This window comes from Amyelois transitella, chromosome 22 (genome assembly GCF_032362555.1).
Source record: "Amyelois transitella isolate CPQ chromosome 22, ilAmyTran1.1, whole genome shotgun sequence".
Taxonomy (NCBI): domain Eukaryota; kingdom Metazoa; phylum Arthropoda; class Insecta; order Lepidoptera; family Pyralidae; genus Amyelois; species Amyelois transitella.
In genome coordinates this window covers 1,918,102-1,937,529 of record NC_083525.1, presented here as the reverse complement: position 1 = coordinate 1,937,529, position 19,428 = coordinate 1,918,102, and the positions used below count along the sequence as shown (strand labels likewise).

General features: G+C 36.8%; 2 protein-coding genes across 3 annotated transcripts; one reads left to right on the top strand and one right to left on the bottom strand.

Moving 5' to 3' along the window:
• Positions 1-572: 572 nt before the first annotated feature.
• On the bottom strand, positions 573-13,542 carry LOC106133260 (cellular tumor antigen p53). The gene is made up of 10 exons (XM_013332926.2): positions 13,272-13,542; positions 12,375-12,453; positions 11,606-11,689; positions 11,253-11,307; positions 10,750-10,812; positions 9,891-10,001; positions 8,385-8,571; positions 7,738-7,954; positions 5,377-5,590; positions 573-4,819 (listed from the first exon to the last, which is right to left on the bottom strand). The coding sequence occupies exons 2-10, from the start codon at positions 12,434-12,436 to the stop codon at positions 4,655-4,657; spliced, it is 1,158 nt and encodes a 385-aa protein (XP_013188380.1). The 5' UTR covers positions 12,437-12,453; positions 13,272-13,542; the 3' UTR covers positions 573-4,654.
• A 251-nt stretch (positions 13,543-13,793) lies between these two features.
• LOC106133237 (coiled-coil domain-containing protein 42 homolog) lies at positions 13,794-17,723 on the top strand. 2 transcript variants are annotated; one of them, XM_060950693.1, is made up of 8 exons: positions 13,794-13,892; positions 13,987-14,172; positions 14,747-14,948; positions 15,526-15,699; positions 16,056-16,134; positions 16,649-16,788; positions 17,146-17,408; positions 17,640-17,723. In XM_060950693.1, exons 2-8 carry the CDS (start codon positions 14,063-14,065, stop codon positions 17,665-17,667), a joined length of 996 nt encoding a protein of 331 aa, XP_060806676.1. In that variant the 5' UTR covers positions 13,794-13,892; positions 13,987-14,062; the 3' UTR covers positions 17,668-17,723. The 2 variants fall into 2 exon arrangements, with proteins under 2 accessions (XP_060806676.1, XP_013188342.1); XM_013332888.2 differs by lacking the exon at positions 13,794-13,892 and having other exon boundaries at positions 13,941-14,172.
• Positions 17,724-19,428: the final 1,705 nt, after the last annotated feature.

The following is a 19,428-nucleotide window of genomic DNA, read 5'->3' as shown; positions in this document are numbered from 1 at the left end:
TCATTCTATAGATTTTTCTCTATTACCTTTGTGTTTTAATCAGATTTTTCTCATCGAGCTAATAACATAGATTACCCGGTACAGTATAGTACCCAGGGTTCAGGTGCTTTTTATATATACATCACACTAGAAGTTATTGGTGCTTTTAATTCAATAAAAATATTTGGGTCAAAAATTCCACACTATTCAAATTGAATAGTGTGGAATTTTTGAATATTGACAATATTGCACATTTATAGGTAGGTGACTATGAGAATTGCACATTTGCAGCTAGTGCAATAACCACGAACCATGCCGGTTAACCTTAGTCACTTCTTTGTCGTATGCAGACTCCTATTATGTCGTAAGGTTCTTGGCACTTAATACGGCCGTCTAGATCATTCCCATGGATATCGTAAAAAGTGATTAAGGGAGAGACTTATCTTGGCCTTAAAACAGTATTGTCCCAAGGGGTTTCGCAACAGTTATTTATTTAGTAGATCATCTTCAAATATAGTTTCAACAAATGTTTACTAATTTATATTCATGTCTTATACCTAATAACGAATTTTGGTAGCAAATGAAACAAAATAAATCATTCGAAAGTATTTAATCAGCTGAATTGAAAAATAAAGGCACATTGGTATATATTTTACTGAAGTAATACGTAATGTTTTACATATGAATTTGACACTGAACTATAAGTAGGCCTCAGAGCGAGACGTGTGTATTATTGTACATCTATTAAATTGATAAAATTAATCATTACAAATTTCAAAAAGTTTCACAACATTATTATATTTGTAGTAAATTTAGTTGAATACTTTATATTAAAAAAATTAAAAAATACAATTTAGAAAAATATATAGTCCTAGTAACCATTAGTATATTCTTTACAAAAGGCACATTATTAAAACTATAAATTATAAGAAAAAAAAACCACAGAGCATACAGCCGCTGTTACCCTGAACTTGACTCTCTGTGCTCTAATACAGAGCTTACAATAGTATGGCGGAATGTTAAGCACCAAAGGTACAGTCAACAGCACATAAACCTACCGAAAATAAACTGCAAATTCTCTTCTATTCCATAATTCCATGCAGGGTAACTTGATATGCGCTTGACTGTACAATAAAAAAAATAACTAATCATAACATTGCACAATTAGGCAACTTCGATTTGCGGTTTAGAATATTCAACGAATTTTATATTTAATGTACCTACACAACGAATTAGAGGTATATCTGTACCCAAGATCAATGTTACTCACAAAAATCTATAATAGATGAAACTGCATGTCAAAGGCGGAATTTTCAACTAATCAATTTTTTCATAAAACACAATTTTTAAATAACACATTCTTTTGAATTTGTGAGTAATATCTCAGATATTTTAAATGTTGTTGTGAAATATAATAAAAAAATTTAAGTATCAGTTTCATTGAAATTCTGGGAAACAAAACAATACAGCGTGTTTTTTTTATTGCCAACATCACTAAGGCACTTGCAATAAATCTGATTTGTGTGCTTATACATACATTTTGTAACATCCATATGTAATTTGTTTTCATATACCACTTCCAAGACCTTATAACTTATAAGAAAATTAAGATTGATACGGGACCAATCGTTTGGTAAAAAAACACAAAACTTGTATTAATATTTTGATTCAATTTTTATTTCAATTCAGTCACGCTACATAGTTATAGAGTCGTTTCCCAAAATATCATTATTGTTAATAAAAAAGTAGTTATTTCAAATTGTTAAAAAAACATTACAAAACATAATTCAACTATTTAAAATAACTTATCAACTACTTCAGTATCAAAATTAATCTTAATCATAATAGCAACAAAAAACGTATGAAAAATTATAAAATCCGAAATTGGATTTAAACTTATTAAAAGTTCTATGAATATGTAAAATCCAATAAAATATGGAAGACAAATTACTTGCCAATTTTTTTTATTCGTAAATACTGTATTATACTAAAATGTTATTAATATTAATAAATTCTTAAAAACTAATTAATTTGTAACATCATTAGGTATGCATATGCGTGACTATTTTTGACTGACTTATTTATTATAAATTCTAAAGTTTTCAAGGATGTGTGTGTATTTGAGCAAAAACACACGCAAAAACTAAGGGAATTTCAGGAAATTTAACAGTGATATAGCTTAGACATTGGAATGATCTAATAAGTTAATATTTCTATTAAGGCGGACGAAGACGCGTGCAAAAGTTAATTTTTTAAATCAAATTAGAACTTTATTTTGAACTTTGATTCTATTGTAACTCTATTCTTACCATAAAAGTGGTTAAATTTAAGGTACAGTAGACTATAAAGTCGGTGGTATACTTTACTGTACCATCGACACAGTACACAAAGCTTATGATGAAACTGGTAATAATATACTAGGTTTATTATGTTTTTGACTGTATGAACTGCTGTAAACATATTGTATATAAAAAATTTTAAATTATAAAACGTTTACAAAAATATTTCGTTGTCGTAACTTATATCCATGATAGCTTTTATACTTGCAATAACATGACTCGTTTACACTATTTTAAGGGTTTAGTGTTAAGGAAAGTTTTTACTAAAAACCAAATATCCACTCAAAGATAATTAGTTTTTTAAAGGAATACAGTTCAATTAAAATACATAGTATTAAGTTGGTCTTACATGAAAAATATAATGCTAATAGAATAACATATTATCGCTCAGTACGTCGTCTAGTCAGGTTTTAATAATCAATATTATTATATAGGTATGAACTTTTGACACGAAAAAGGCAGTGGTGCAGTGGTGGATAAGTTCAAGGATTAAGGTTTTAAATCGGTGGGAATATCTAGTTGTAATCTCAATGGTAAAATATTTGAGGTTTCTAATAGTTTTGTAAAGACTGAACTGAACAGTCTTGTTAAGACTGAAAGGCCACGTTCAGCTGTATGGCTTAATGATGAGATTGAGATTCAAACAGTGACAGGTTGCTAGAGGAATCCCAACTTTATTAGCCTTTCATTAGTCGTCTTTTACGAAATCTGTGTGAATGTATGGAGTGGGTCACGATGAATAATGAAATAAGTAATGACGAATAAATTTGCAATTTATCAACACTTTCATTAAAAAGAATATTTTTTTTTACTGAAAAAACATTTCAAGATTACGTTTATTTAAAAGTACTTATTTACCTAAACAAATTGGCTTGTATCCACTAAAAAGCTATCTATTTTACCAAAGTTTAAAAAGAATTACGAAAAAACGTAGATATAGTATAAGGCACCCATTGTACTTTATGACGAGACTATAAAACGATTATGCTTTCTCATTTCTATCAAAAATTATCACTTCTTACGTAGGTAAACATTTCTCACGATTATGTTAAACAGGGTCGAAATTTAAATGGTACTTAATTCTTGTATGTACATCTACCAAAATTGCGTTTACCAATATTAAAAGCTCTTGCTGTAAGCCAATTGATAAAAAAATATATTAAAATTTTTTAGGCACTTGCGATCATAACATTTTGTATGATTATTCGACAGTTTTTTAAGCCATTTTTCATAGCTGAAGCACGAAGTTTGCAATGTTTATTGCGCATTTTATATATGTGTGTTAAACTTTTATTCTAATACTGTCAACAGTAGAGATGGCTGACCCTATTAGATTTTAGTTTGTATATAAACATAATTATTTAACCGCCTTAAAAAAAAGGTGATTCTCAGTTTGACATGTGTATACGTATGTGTTAATCCGCGATTATCTCCCGTTTCACTGAACCGATTTTGATGGGGTTTTCAGAAAAATGTTCAGGAGGTTTTAGCAATATTACCGACTTGACTAAAGGAGGCTATCGATTGGAGGCGGTTCTCCTTTTTAAAAGTTATCGTTTAAATGTACAATTCAAAAATAACACACAGAAAAATAAGTAACCAAGACTTTTCATCATATCTTAACCCCTCAAACGCTTGAGCTACCTTCGGCTCCCATATTAAAGGGGTGAGGTAGCTACTCGCCTATGTGGAACTGATCCCAGGGTACTCCCAGTAACTTTTAAAATAATTAAGTGGTCATCTGGTCTCGAATAATTGAATTCAATATCGGCCTAATGGTGTATATTCGAGACGGGTTGAACTGGTTGGAAATAAAAACTTTATTAAAATTATTTTAACTTTTAAAAATGATGTTTATCAATTTATTTAGCTGAAGAAAACTACAAGGACGTATCGTATAACGTATTTTTTGACTTGATTTGTTGAAAATTTATATAATACATATAGTTAGGGCGCGTAATCGCAGATTTCTCATTTTTCATACGAAAATTTTTAATAGACATTTCCGTTTCATGTTTTTCGTTGTATTTTCCAGCAATTATTACTTTTTCACTATAAGATAGGTAGAATTTAGTGACGAGTGAACGAATGAATAATGATTCCATATAAATAATAAAAAAAAAAATTAAATAATAATTAACTCCATCCAGCTCGACCCATCTCGTTCACCATTCACATTCGGGCCAATTGACCAATGATAGCCAATTATTTTAATAGTTAGCAAGTAGCCTAAGATCTAGAACTAATTCCACGCGTACCACCTAACTCTAAGTACTTGTTATTAACATTAAAACTATATAAAAAAAACGAATGTTTCTCTAAAACAAAAAAAACCACTACATATTGCCTCTGAGCTCACTAATCTTGGTTTCCAGGTCAGCTATGATACCGGCGTCTTCCTCCAACACCCGAGGGTCTGTGGACAGTCTCTTGTGTTGAGCGGTGAACTCTTTCATCATCTCCAGTGTTGTTATTGCTGTCGACACTCCTCTGACTCTTAGCTGTTAAAAAATACATACATACATAAAATAAAGCGTCTTTCTCAAAAAAAAACATACATAAAATCACTCTCCTTGTATATCTGCTTAGTCAACCTGCTTTCATTCATCCTCTCCACATGACCGAACCATCTCAACATACCCTTTTCTTTTCCTGTAACTACATCTTCTTTCACAAATAAAACAAAAATTATGTAGGGATCATCACATTTTGATTGTTATAAATAATATAAATGTAAAAAAATAAAATAAATATGACGTGTGGTTCCCGGTAACAATAAAAAAAAAAAGAGTAGGACCGCTCCATCACGTTCCCATGGATGTCGTAAACGGCGACTAAGGGAAAGTAAAATTATAAACTGAGATTCTTCTTTTAGACGATGGGCTAGCAACCTGTCACTATTTGAATCTCAATTCTATCGTCAAGCCAAATAACTGAACATGGTTTTCAGTATTTCCAAGACTGTTGACTCTCGTCTACCCCGCAAGGGATATAGACGTGACCATATATATATGTACTCGTGTTTATAATAAACAAAATGAAAGATTTGTATCATTACCTCAGGCAGCGTCACAACCCTATCATCATCACCATCAGTGACCTCGATCTTGACCTTCTTGACCTTAGATTCCGCGGTCTTCGGTTCGATCTTGCGCTTCTTCTTCAAAGGCGCTTGTTTCTCGGCGGGCGCGTTCTCCTCGTCGGTGCGCAAGTCACGCCTGGGACATGCGCAGACGCGGACGCTGATCTCTTCGCGACCGTAAATCCTTTCCCTGGCAAACAGAAACCGAAATAAGTTAAGTGCCGTGTGGTTCCCGGTAGGTACTTTAGAATAGGACCTCTATATATCTTTTCCATGGATGTCGTAAAAGGCGACTAAGGGAAAGGCCAATTAACTTGGGGGATCCTTCTTGTAGGCGATGGGCTAGCAACCTGTCACTATTCGAATCTCAATTCTATCAATAAGTCTAACCATTAAGCTGAACGTGGCCTGTCAGTCTTTCAAGACTGTTACTCCAAGCCTTTTACGACATCCATGGGAAAGAGATGGATTGGTCCTATTTTTTTTTTATACATGTGTAACCATTATTTAATATGGGCTAGATTTTCTTACAAAAGCTTGCGGAGGTCAGACGGGAGTCGCTTCGTGTAAAAACCTGACTCACCCAGTCAGGTTTTTACACGAAGCGACTCCTGTTCCATCCAGGAATATGGTTATATGGTTCTAACAGTCTGTGGTGCCCCACAGGCTCCTCTCCGGAGAGGTGAGGAAGCATAAGGGACTAACACCATATCGTCCAGATATACATGGCAAAATATTTGGTATGCTAATCTATACACTAGCTGTGCCCGCGACTTTGTCCGTGTGGAATAGTTATTTTGGGCATCATTGAAGCCCTCAAGGATGAATAATTTTCCCCGTATTTTTCACATATTCCATTATTTCTTTGCTAATTATAGTTGCAGCGTGATGTTATACAGCCTAAAGCCTTCCTCGATAAATGGTCTATTCAACGCAAAAAGAATTTTTCAATTCGAACCAGTAGTTCCTTAGATTAGCGCGTTCAGACAAACAAACTCTTCAGCTTTATAATATTCGTATAGATTTAGTACCTTTTCATGACTTAACCTGAGCAATTTTGGTATAACAAAACTGAAACACCTTAATTATCTCAAGACTTTATTTACTAGACGTAAAACAATAAAACTCTTTTGTCAAAAATAAAAAGGATATCATCAATTCTCACTGTTTTAAAAACGATCCTGCTCAAAACTGAACTGAACTCACTCTGACTGTTATAACAATGCTATTGGTTTATATATAGAGTATTATTTGTACTGGAATTTTCGAGAAATTTCTTGTACATTTTAAATTTATAGGATTAAACGGCATTCATACGTTTGTTAAATACGAAAACTGATTTATGAGTGCAATGCTATATACAAATATAAATGAAACTGAAGATTAATTATTGAAATTTGACTTATTTTGCGCAATATTAATTAACCCTTTTGTAATATTTTTATTGTGATGAGTCATTCTAGGGAGATGACTGTTTTTCGTTCGAATCAGATTAATATGAGACTAGCTCGCATTGGGTGAGTCACCGATTTTAAAAATAGCACCGATGATAATGAAGGATGATTATCAAGTTAATTGACAGTCAATATCCTTTGCGGGGTAGACAGAGCCAATTGTTTTGAAAATAATTAAAGACTTTCAGCTATATGGCTTGATGGAATTGAGATTCGAATAGTGACAGGTTGTTAGCTCATCGCCTACAAGAAGAATCCCAAGATTATTAGCCTTTTTCCTTATTAGCCTTTTACGACATCCGCGGGAACGATATGGATAACACATAATGAGATATAAAATTGGATATTTTTTTATCTTTCAATATTAAGACTGTTTTACTCACATTTTATTTTGCATTGGCAGTCACATATTAAGGACGTACCTTGTATGTATTGTATGTGTCTAATGTGCAGTGTGGTTCCCGGCACCAATAAAAAAAAGAATAGGACCACTCCATATCTTTCCCATGGATGTCGTAAAAGGCGACTAAAAGATAGACTTACAAGCTTGGGATTCTTCTTTTAGGCGATGGGCTAGCAACCTGTCACTATATGAATCTCAATTCAAGGGATATAGACGTGCCCATATATATGAATGCAGTTTAAATCAATTACATGTATGTGTCTTAGCAAGAAATGCTTCCAATATCTGGCGTTTCTGAATGATGCAATAAAGAATTCGAAATTGAAATTTGCAATTGAAATTGAAATTTGAAATTAAAATTTGAAATTGAAATTTGAAATTGAAATTTCAAAATTAAAATTCGAAATTGAAAATTCGAAATTGAAATTTCAATTCGAAATTGAAATTGACTTCAACTTCAATTTCTCAATACAAACTCACATCTCATCCTCCAATGTGAAAATGATATCAATTGCCCGCCGGTTGATGCCGCCCGGACAAGAGTTCTTGCATATGAACCGGTACGCGTGCGTCCTCACGTCGTCGTCGAACATCACCCGCGTGGAGAACCACTCGTCGGGCCCGCCGCAGTACGTAACGCCGCGTGCGCCGGCCGCGCGCGACGAGTGGAGCACGTTGCTTTTCTGGCACGGCGGCACTGGAAATTATCATAAATAATAAACAAGTGCCGTGTGGTTCCCAGCACCAATACAAAAAAGAGTGGTCCCACTCCAATTTTTTTCCCATGGATGTCGTAAAAGGCGACTAAGGGATAGGCTTATGAAATTGCGATCCTTTTTTTTAAGGCGATGGGCTAGCAACCTGTCACTATTTGGATCTCAATTCCATCATTGAGCCGAGCAGCTGAACGTGGCCATTCGGTCTTTTCGAGACTATTGGCTCTGTCTACCCCGTAAGGGATATAGACGTGACTATATGTATGTATGTAGAAATGACATTAAGTTAAGAGAGCATATCCCAAAATTACCACGGGACACGGAAATTAACACATTTCTTTTTACACATGGCAAAAATAATCAGGAATAAGGCATAAGGCTTATACAAAAAAAAAAAAAAAAAAAACTCACGATTCCTGTTCTTCAGTATGTTCTGGTGATTGATGCATGTCTCCACCTTGCACTGAGACTGGTCGGGCTCGCGGAACACGACGGTGGCGCGCACGTACGCCGGCGCGGGCGCCGCGTCCGCCCAGCTGAAGCTGAGCGGGAAGTCGCACTCCGCGTCCACGTACATGCGTTGCACTTTCGTCGACCACTGTTAAATTAATAATAATCATTGTCATATTGATATATAATATATTTATATACTTAGCTGTCCCGGCGAACGTTGTTTTGCCATATATAAATAAATTTTAAGAAATTTCTAGTTAAAAAAATGTTAAGGGTTTTTCATTCATACCCCTTTGTGATAAGGGTTGTCCACCTTTATCACTAAGATAATAAGAGATAAAAGACATCATAAAAACATTGTTGTAATGTTTTTTATGTTATTTACATAATTGTAATTATATGTATGTATGCGCTTAACTCGGAAAATAGTGATCGGATTTTGTTGCTGTTCGATATGTTGAAAAGAAAATTTTCTGAAGAAGCTTTATAAAAACGCCACCCGTGCGCAGTCGGGACGTGTCGCTAGTTAATAGATAAAGACGTGATTTCTGTGTATGTCTTGATGTGACACGTCATTATAATAACAATACCTAATTTTTACCTGTAATTCTTGAGGTGATAGTTCAGGCGTATTGCAAATAGTTCACACAAGATGGCATTCGTCTTGAGAAAGCAGCAAAAAAGAAACAAAAGAAAAATATATATTTCAATATTGATAAACTTCATGCTGCGGATGTAAAATCTAAATACAATTTCACAATTGAATTTATTAAATAAAACTTATGTTTTTATGCAAGCTTTCACTAAAATCCATCTTTAGTGAATAATAGTATCATTTTCTGTTATTGCCCCTTTTTGTGCATTCCATAACTTAAAAAAAAACCTGGACCCCAGGACACAAGACCACATGACGTCCTGACAAACGGTCAGGTCAAGAGTACCCGAAACGAAGCTTGCATGAAGAGAGTTATAAACGTGGACGAAGCGAAGGAAGTACGCAGTGACGTAGCAAGTGGAAAGATGTAGGTAGTCTCTGCCTACACCTCTGGGGAAAAAAGCGTGACCCGTGGCCCGAGCTTGACATAATGGCCTCGTAAATGCTTGTGTATTTTTGACATGATCTTGACATAATTTGTACGGTATGTACATATTTTATTTGACGAAATATTCGTATTGACATAATCAGTTCTACATTCATTCATGTTTTTTAATGTAGACAATGTGCATTCGTCCACGATTTAGATTTAAGAGATCTATATTTGTAAATTGACGTCCTATGAAAATGCTGCAGTGTAGTTTGTTCCGCCGCTTCTTCTACACATGCGCTTTGGAAGCGGTAGTAGTTATAATTAGATTTAAGTCATGTGTCGTCAATAAGTGATACCTTGTATCCAATTTTGAAAATAAATCTATTCATTTCTATTTTATGTATGGAGTTTAGAAGCAACAATTGTAATAACATACCAGGAATTTGTTCTTGTGCGTGTTAGCTCCGTTTATCATGACGCTGAAATCGTAGGGCCCCTTCATTGACCCCCTCGCTGGGGGACCGGTCCTATTCCTCACTGGGTAAACCTGCGATCAATCAATGATTATTACATACATAAATACATACAAACAAAGGGTCAGGCAGGTCAAGAGTACCCGAAACCGCCGAGCTTGCATGAAGAGAGTTATGAATGTGGATGAAGCGAAGGAAGTGTGCAGAGATCGTGGCAAGTGGAAAGAGGTAGTCTCTGCCTACCCCTCCGGGAAAGAGGCGTGATTTTATGTATGTATGTATGTGCATACAAACATACAATTCTCTTCATTGTATGGATGTAACAGGGCCGTGCGGTTTCCTGAATTTTAGAACAGAACCACTTCATATCTTTCCCATGGATATCGTAAAAGACGACTAAGGGATAGGCGTATAAACTTGGGATTCCTCTTGCAGGCGATAGGCTAGCAAACTGTCACTATTTGAATCTCAATTGAAGCCAAACAGCTGAACATAGCCTTCTTTTTGACATTGTTGGCTCTGTCTACCCCGCAAGGGATATAGACGTGACTATATGTATGTATGTAAAAAAAAAACAATAAAGAAATGAAGTCCCCGATTTGATCAAGGTTAAATGTTCTAACATTAATTTTCTAACAGATGTTTTAACAGAAAAATATGTCTATAAATCACCAAAAAAAAAATATTATGCATACACACATAAATCACGTTTCTATCCCGGTGTGTTAGGCAGAGACCACGTCTTTCCACTTGCGACGATCCCTGCATACTTATTTCGCTTCATCGACATTCATAACTCTAAAATAAAAAATGAATACTTACAATTGGAGCAATTAAACTGGGAGTTATGTTGTTCAAATCTGTGTCGCTGCCTTGAGAATCGACCTGATGACAAATAATGACAATAATCATCAAAGCACCTAAGTACGAACAGGAAGCAAATATCTTAAACTAGCTGTGCCTGCGACTCCGTCCGCGTGGAATAGTTATTTTGGGCATCATTGAAGCCCTCAAGGATGAATAATTTCCCCCGTTTTTTTTTTCACATTTTGCATTATTTCTTCGCTCCTTATAGTTGCAGCGTGATGTTATATAGCCTAAAAGCCTTCCTCGATAAATGGTCTATTCAACACAAAAAAGATTTTTTCAATTCGAACCAGTAAATCTTGAAATTACTTCGTTCAAACAAACAAACTCTTCAGCTTTATAATATTAGTATATATTTCTCCGTTTTTTTTTCACATATTCCATTATTTCTTTGCTCCTCATAGATGTATTAAGTCTTCTAAAGTTCTTACATCTAAATAAATATAAAAATATCTTACAAAGACAAAGCTAGGCGGAGAATCCTGCAACTGCCTGGTGGCTTCATCGTGAATACTGAAATAGATTAAATATATTAAATTTTTAATTTTAATGCCGTACCGTTCCCAGAACCAATAGATAAAAAAATAGGTCCACTCCATCTCTTTCCCATGGATGTCGTAAAAGGCGACTAAGGGAAAGGCTTATTAACTTGGGATCCATCTTTTAGACGATGGGCTAGCAAATTGTCACTATTTGAATCTCAATTCTATCATAAAGCCGAGCAGCTGAACGCAGCCTGCGTATGTAAGTATTGCATACAAAGTCTTTATGATTGTCAAAAAAATAATACTATAGAAATGTAGAAAATCACCTGTTAATTTCAGCATTGAACTGTTCTGTCCTGTTTTCATTGAAATGGTTCCCTATTGACCACATCGGACCACCATGTTGCAAACTGAAAGAAAATCAAAACCATATCCTAATTATATAATACATATATTCTGCCTCTGGGCTTTAGTCCCAGTTGCATCCTGACGTAAAAGGCGACTAAGGGGTAGGCTTATAAACTTGAAATTCTTCTTTTAGGCGATGGGCTAGCAACCCGTCACTATTAGAATCTCAATTCTATATTAAAGCCAACTAGCTGAATGTGGCCTATCAGTCTTTACAAGACTGTTAGCTCTGTCTACCCCGCAAGGGATATATATGTGATTTTATTTATGTATGTATGTATGCATCCTGACTACTATGGAGAGGAGCCCGAAGTATGCCTTTGACCATAGATCCTGAATTGGGTGAGTCCAGTTTTTACATGAATGGACTCCCATATGATGTCCGCAACCTTTTCAGGTAAAACTAACTTGTTGAATAAATCATGGTTGCACATTCAGTTGCCTGAGTGTGCAGGTTTCCTTACATTGATTTCCCTCACTGTAATAGCATAACATCTAAAATAGTCATTGGTACATGGCCGAGATGGGATATGAACCTGTGCGTTTCTGTGCATCATGCATTTTAACCAGACACTTTATTGATTTGACTACGATGCTCTATATACCATATACATAAATTATGCCAATTCTTTCTTTTTTTGATCTTATATCTAATAGTAGGTAGCTGTGATAATTAACACAACTTACGGCACATCAAGTTCTTCAATGATGTAAGTCTCTGGGGCTTCAAAAGACTGTTGAGCGCACATTTTCCACACTGGGAGATCTGAAAGAAAAATTTATAAATTTAATTCACTATTATCTTCTTCCTCCTAGCTCAAGTCCTGGTTGCATCCTCATCTCTTTGGGAGGAGCCTGGGGTATGCATTTTGACAATGGATCCTAGACTGGGTGAGTCAGGTTTTTACATGAAGTGACTACCATCTTGACATTGGCAGAATAACCATAAGTCTGGTGGAAACCATAATATAGAAAAGAAGAAAAGACTACCATCTGATCTCCACAACCTTTGCACTGGTTAACCTAACCTGTATTTGATTGATACACATCCGGTTGCCTAAATTTGCAGGTTTTCTCACTATGTTTTCACTCCTCTTAGGATCATTAGTTAGTATTGAAACTAATGTACATAACTTCGAAGTGAGTCATTTGGTTCTTTCTTTGTATTTTTTTATTTTCTTTTCTCTTTTGATACATCATCTCAAATGATAAATTGATAATTGATGTTGGTTTGGTGGTAGAGAACTGAGTAGCACAAAATAAAACTCAATATCTGTTTTCACAAATAATAAATATATTGATTGATTGATAAGATCTACGTGTTTTCTGGGTGGTTGCATGAGAAGAAAACATTTGGGAAGGCTTACTACATATTCTGTAAGATGAATTATTTGTAGGATAATGTCCCAACTTCATAATACAAACATACACCATAAAAACCAGTGTTTGTGTTCAACAAGTGTCAAAGATTAGGTTTTAGCAAGTGTAGTGTAATTTTAAAACTGTTGCAAGTTTGAATACCTATTTGTGTAGAAAAGCTAATAAAAACTTTTCCACGGGACTTGCGGTGTTTAGAAGTCTTACCTTTAGAGGATGCAGAATGTGATCACAAGCTTCACAGGCAGTGAAATTTTGACTTTACCAGATAATGATGAAAGAGTCAACCAACTATTAGGGAGGCTTTGTCCTCATTTGGCGCAAAATATAAGAGACGCGATCACTCATAAAAACAAACATTCAATACTAATTGTACTGAAATCCAAAACGCAGGGAAATTAACACTAAAACTTCTATCGAAAACGTCGAATTCGAATGAAGCTAAAGCATGCCGGATTTTTGCCTGTCCGACTGTCATATCAATCTTTTTTTTTTTGTTGGTAAAATTGTTATTTAAAAAAATAAGAAAGTTTTGGGTTGCCATTAAATAAATTTGCTTGACGCATGGAGTTTGCCAAATGGTCTATACACCTTCGGTTAGTCTTTATGGTTACCTTTTATTAAATTATGTCTATAACATTTTACCCTGTAATTTTATCTCATGCTATATTTCAGTTATCTACTACATTCTCCATTCATTACATTACAGGTGTGACAGAATAATTAACACACACGTACCACATGTGCTGCACGCATTCCATATGTCAGATAGATGACCATGCTAAGTGAGGATCCATAAATTGAGGATTAGATTGTTAATTTAAGTAGGTACTTAAAAAGTTGATACCTAATTGCTTATCAATAACACTTGCTTATCACAAAGATGGTTGCTAGGCAACGTTTTATTAATTAGGTGCCTTAGTTTTAGACAATCAATTTGACACGAAAAATCATCGACTTTTGTACGAATAATCTATTTTTACCTAATAATTGCAAACATGAAGAAAGTAATGAAGGATCTTGCTCCAATCGCTCTCCCGCATGGGCCGCCGGTGGAATGTGCCGAGGAATACTATAAATCGTTGATGGAAAGCGCCAATATGGTGAAGTGAGTAGCTATTGCTCTTTGTTTCCCGGCCTTTAGAACAGGAACACTCTGTCCCATTTCGTAAAAGGCGACTAAGTGAATAGGCACCCAATTATAAGCAGGCGATTTGGTAGCGAATAATAACAAATTTTGTGTGAGATGCTTCTCTTACCTAGTTACTGTGCAGATTATAAAAGCCAATCATGTGAGTGGTTTATAAACTTTGGATTTTTCTTTTAAGGCGACGGGCTAGCCAACTGTCACTATTTGAAACATAATTCCATTAATAAGGCAACCAGTGGGAAAAGGCATATTCATCTTACCATTATCCAATATGTGTTGTGTTTCCCTGCTAGGTTGCGGACGCCAGAATAGGAGTCTCTTCGTTTGAAAACCTGATTCAACCACTCCTGCCCGCGCGATAAACTATCGCTGTCCCGTTTTAACGACATAAGAAAAAACGAATCCGCGATAGTTTTTCTCGGAACTGAATCATGTTCAAAAGACGCACCCCGGTCCGAAGAGGTGAAGGAGGACATAACCTGTATTAACACAGTAGGAAGAAGTATAATCTTTGCATATTTTTACACGGTAGAAAATACCCAGTATGGGACGTCGCCCGCCCCACGCCCCAAGTCCTGATGGAGCAGGCACGTCGAGACCTGATGGATGCAGACGAGAAACTGGCGCTGAAGCGGGTTGAGGAGCAAAAGAACCGCGTCATTATGGACGCGAAGTGGGAGGAGCTGCGTCAGAAAGAGATGATGTTAAAGGAGTCGTTTATTAGCTTCAACAAGGTATGGTTCATATCTAGAGGGTCGGCGATCGAGCGGTTAAGGTTCTTCTTGAGAAATTCAGATGTAAATCGCAAAATGTAACACATTAAAGACTTGAAAGTCGTAGTAACAGTCTCTTCTCCAGAGACATAAGGACTAATTGATGAGGAAAAAGAATTTGTCAAAATTTACGTTATCCATCAGGCGTATGTCCCGCCCGATTGCGTCACTTCCTGGAGGAGATAGAGTCCGCGTTGATTGTGGCTTCTTCTTAAGTCCTAACTTCTAAATCATTTTAATAGATAATTTATAACGTTGCAAGCTATATATTGAATATAACAGTTTGCCAGCGACCGACCGTTCTAAAGTGGACGGCTCGGCTGCCCACCCTCGTCTGTATATATTACGCCAATGGATAGGTACATATAGTTTTTCTGAAGTTTACTCACGATTTCCCTAACCATAATATAATGCTGTTTTATCTTCTTACTTAGTATATATGTTACAGTTAAAACTAGTTTAACTAGTAACTGTAACATATATATTATGGTAGATCTAAAAAAACGCAGAAGTGACTATTTCCCTAGTTATTTTCCAGTTCATCAGAGAAAACCAAGAGAAACGCGAACGCGCCGAGCGTAAAATGGCGGCGGACGCTGAAGTATTAGAGAGGAAGACCAGGGAGACGGACGCGATGAGGGAGAGGGTACTGGAGATGGAGGAAGTCAAGGCTCTAATGGAGAAACAAGTCAAGGATTATACTATATACGAGGTTAGAATCTCTCATTAGTAGGAAGGTAACAATCTAAAACATTCAGTAATATTATCTATGGGAAAAATGTTGTAATTTTAATTTCTCCTGACCGATTTTCATAAAGTTTTGTCCGAAGTCCTAAACCGGACCAAACAGATAAAGAAATCACATACTCGTACCTAGCGGATACCGGCAGAGTAACTGGGAACAAAATGAGATGACCTCAAGTAGTTACATAGGTACGACCTACTTTTATTTCTAGAAATTCCTATGGAAGCGAAGTCCCGCTAAAAGCTAGTTGTACCTCTTTATTTTTTATTACATCAAGGAAAAAATACAACAAGAACTGTTTTGTTTGTCGCGTTTTTTCTTAGGATTACCTGATGGCAGTCGTCCACAGTCACCCGGAGTTTAAGCAACCCCTTGATGTATTGAATCGCTACGAGGCTTTAGGTAAGTGTTGAGCTCAGCAACAATATGAGTAGACAAGGCCAAAGTTTTGGGTCTATGTTCAGGCTTTTACTTTAAAGTGAGAAGGTGAATTGATTTGTATAAAAAAAATATAATTTATTCACATAGGTAGGACATTAAGTTGAGTGCAAGTTTTACTGCAGGTTAACACGAATTTGTATGTTTGATCGAGTAACACAAGCACTAACCCTACATGTCTTTGGAGCGCAAAAGAGTGAAAGCAATATAGGTACTGGAATGAAATCGTCATCAAAAAGATCTACTGGAAAGAACTCGAACATGTACTGGTTGTTCTAGTCGTTACTTATTCTACTTTGTCAGAGGGTTTGACTTCTATATCAGCAGTAAGAGATGAAGCGCGATTTAATGCCGGCTCACAGAACATTGGCGTTTGTTCATTTAGCAAAAAATGTTTTTTTGTTTGCAAACACGGAGATGTGGATCTGTGGATGTCTGACTTGAATGGAAGAATCTTATAAAATTATTGTTGTACCAGCTGCTGCTAAGAGCACGTTGGCTGAGAGACAGGAACGAGACTTGGAGATGCTGGAGAATGCTCGCCAGGAGATCGCGAATCTCACCGAGGAGAAGAAGCTCTTCATCATGGGGCTGAACAACACGCTGGCCAATTTGAGGGTAAATGAAAACCGTCAAAGAAACGCTTTGCTTTCTTTTTTCGTGAATTTTATTTGCACTACTTTTGGTGAAGTCAGTTTTTAAGTGTCAGTAAACGGTCCCGTGTTTATACCCAGTTAAGTTATCATGGAAAAATATTTTTTTCTGATTGGCTTGGGCCTTGGACGCTTACTTGTATAGAGTATTTATTATGAAGTATTGTATAACGTTCAGTTAGCATCTCGTAAAACATGTCTCGAACCTACTTCGAGGCAAACCTAATCTGCGTAATTTGTTCTATAAAATTTATTTTATGTTTCTCTCCAGGTAAGGTAGAATTTAATAGGTAAATAAATAAATAAATTGGCCTGATTACAGTGGCGTTACGACAAAGTCCGAAACCGGGTTATAAAATGGGAATTGGCCTTGAACCGGCTGAAAGAGACTGCTGCGAGGCGCCATGTGGAACTCTGTCACGTTAAATCAGCCATTTGGAGTTTATACACGAAGATCTGTAAGCAGAAAGGGCTGACTATTGATGTGAAGCCGTCGGACTTCGAACAGCAATTAGTGGTGATCATGAGGGCTTTGTTAGAGCTGAGAAGGATCTACAGGATTGCTGCCAAAAGATCTAAGGAGAAGTAAGTTTTTCACATCAAAAGGTGTTTCAAGGCTTAAGTTAGGAGGGAATGGTTTGCGATTTGTAAGCAAGAAAGGGCTGGCTATTTATGTGAAGACTTCGACATCTACGAATAGATTGCGGGCTCTCAGCTTTTTTTTTAATTTGAAGGCCCAGGCCTTCGAGCTCCGATTAGGAAATTGTGATGGAAAATAATAAATTCACGTATCTAAATAATATATTTTGTTTTCAGAGACGCGTCATCCATGGGTACCCAATGAGCTGAACAGAATGCCACAGTAAATTATGTGTTCATTTTAATAAATGTTTGATTTTTCTTTGTGATTTTATTTGTTTCGATAAGTAGGATGAAACCCTTTTAGAAGAATAAAGGACCCAAGTGCGCAAAAAGCCGAAGGTTGAAGGTGGGTGCTACACGCAGTCTCAAATGACGGCTATCCACCTCTTCCTTGAAAGATAGTTGAACGGGCCGAGGGTCTGTTGTCTGTCTGTCTGTCTGTGTCTGAATTTAAACAGAATTTAGCCTGTTCAAGGAGTTGAACGGGCCGAGGGTCTGTTGTCTGTCTGTCTGTCTGTGTCTGAATTTAAACAGAATTTAGCCTGTTCAAGGTGCGTCTTATCGTCGTCTCGTCTTAGTGTCGATGTAGATTGTCCTTTTTTTCATAAGTTTGTCAGTTTTGGTCATCTAAATTGTCAAGTCAAAGAGTGTTTGTCCATGGAACTGAACGGCCGCTACAATAGTAATTGTAAGTATAGGCAAGCAGGGACTCTAAATTCTAAAGGGAATTCTAAGTGATTATCCAGCCTTGAGTAGACCCCGTATTTTGACGCCTACATCTTATTATAACGATGCAGTCGGGATCACCTACGTTAAGATGAGAGAGAATCGTGTAGATCCGCACATTCAGGCAGCTGGATGAGCCACCTGGATTATTTGGTTCTCCTGCAAATGTTGTGGACCTGACTACTCGATTGGGTCCGAGGTCACAGGTAGAACCGTGGCTCCTCAAGACCAGGAGGAATCAAACCAAAATTAACGCCTGCAAGATGATGAGAAAAGTGTTGTACCTATATGGTAGATATCTTACCTAAGGTAGGTATTGTGGCGCCATCTCTACGCCATTCGTCATACTTCATAAATAAATAGAAAGATTTTTGTTTCTTGTCACATTTTTCGTTCAATATATTTTAAGTTAGTTTTTTGTTAAAATAGCAACCAATATATGTTTATTTTATAAATAGTATTTTTCTCTACATTATTCCCAAGTTGCTATATACCCCGACGTGATTGGAAGCAATCTTCTCCATCATCATCAACTCCAATCCTCAGCATCACTCCTCACTCTGCAAGCAGTCTCACAGCAAGCCAGCAACTGGGTATCGCAGCAGGTCCATCGCAGCCGACTCACCGAGCTTCCTGGTCCTGTCTCCACCCGCACTCACTCTCATCGACTTCGGCGACCGACGCATCAACCGCAGCCCACGCCTGGATCTCTTCGTTGGCCGCTCTTCTCTCCAGCGTGGCAGCTCTGCACGATTTCTCCCGGCGCCAACAAGTCGACTTCGCTCTCTACTGTCTCGTCTCACCGCAGACTACGAGCAACGCAACGGCTCACTCCTGACTCACTAGGACTTCGAGCAACTTCCGACTCACTGGAAGACAACTGGCACTTGCAAGCTACAACTGAAGCACAGATTGCACAGCAAGATCAAGACTTCAGACCTCCGGTCTTGGGGGGGAGTACTGTGGCGCCATCTCTACGCCATTCGTCAACAACATCAAATCACACAACAACTGTCAATCATCTCGAAGAAATCGACGCGCTCAGCCAATAGCAGCGAAGAACCCAAATCGCGATTTCAGAAATTTCACGGATTGGAGCTATATATACAACCTCCGACACAACATCGTTGGAGCCGCGGTTCCCCAGGCATAACACCTAGCCTGGCGGAAGATCTTCCCTTTGGTGGCGGTCGAGCCGAATCATCGCTCCCGCTACAGTATGATCATTATTAATTTC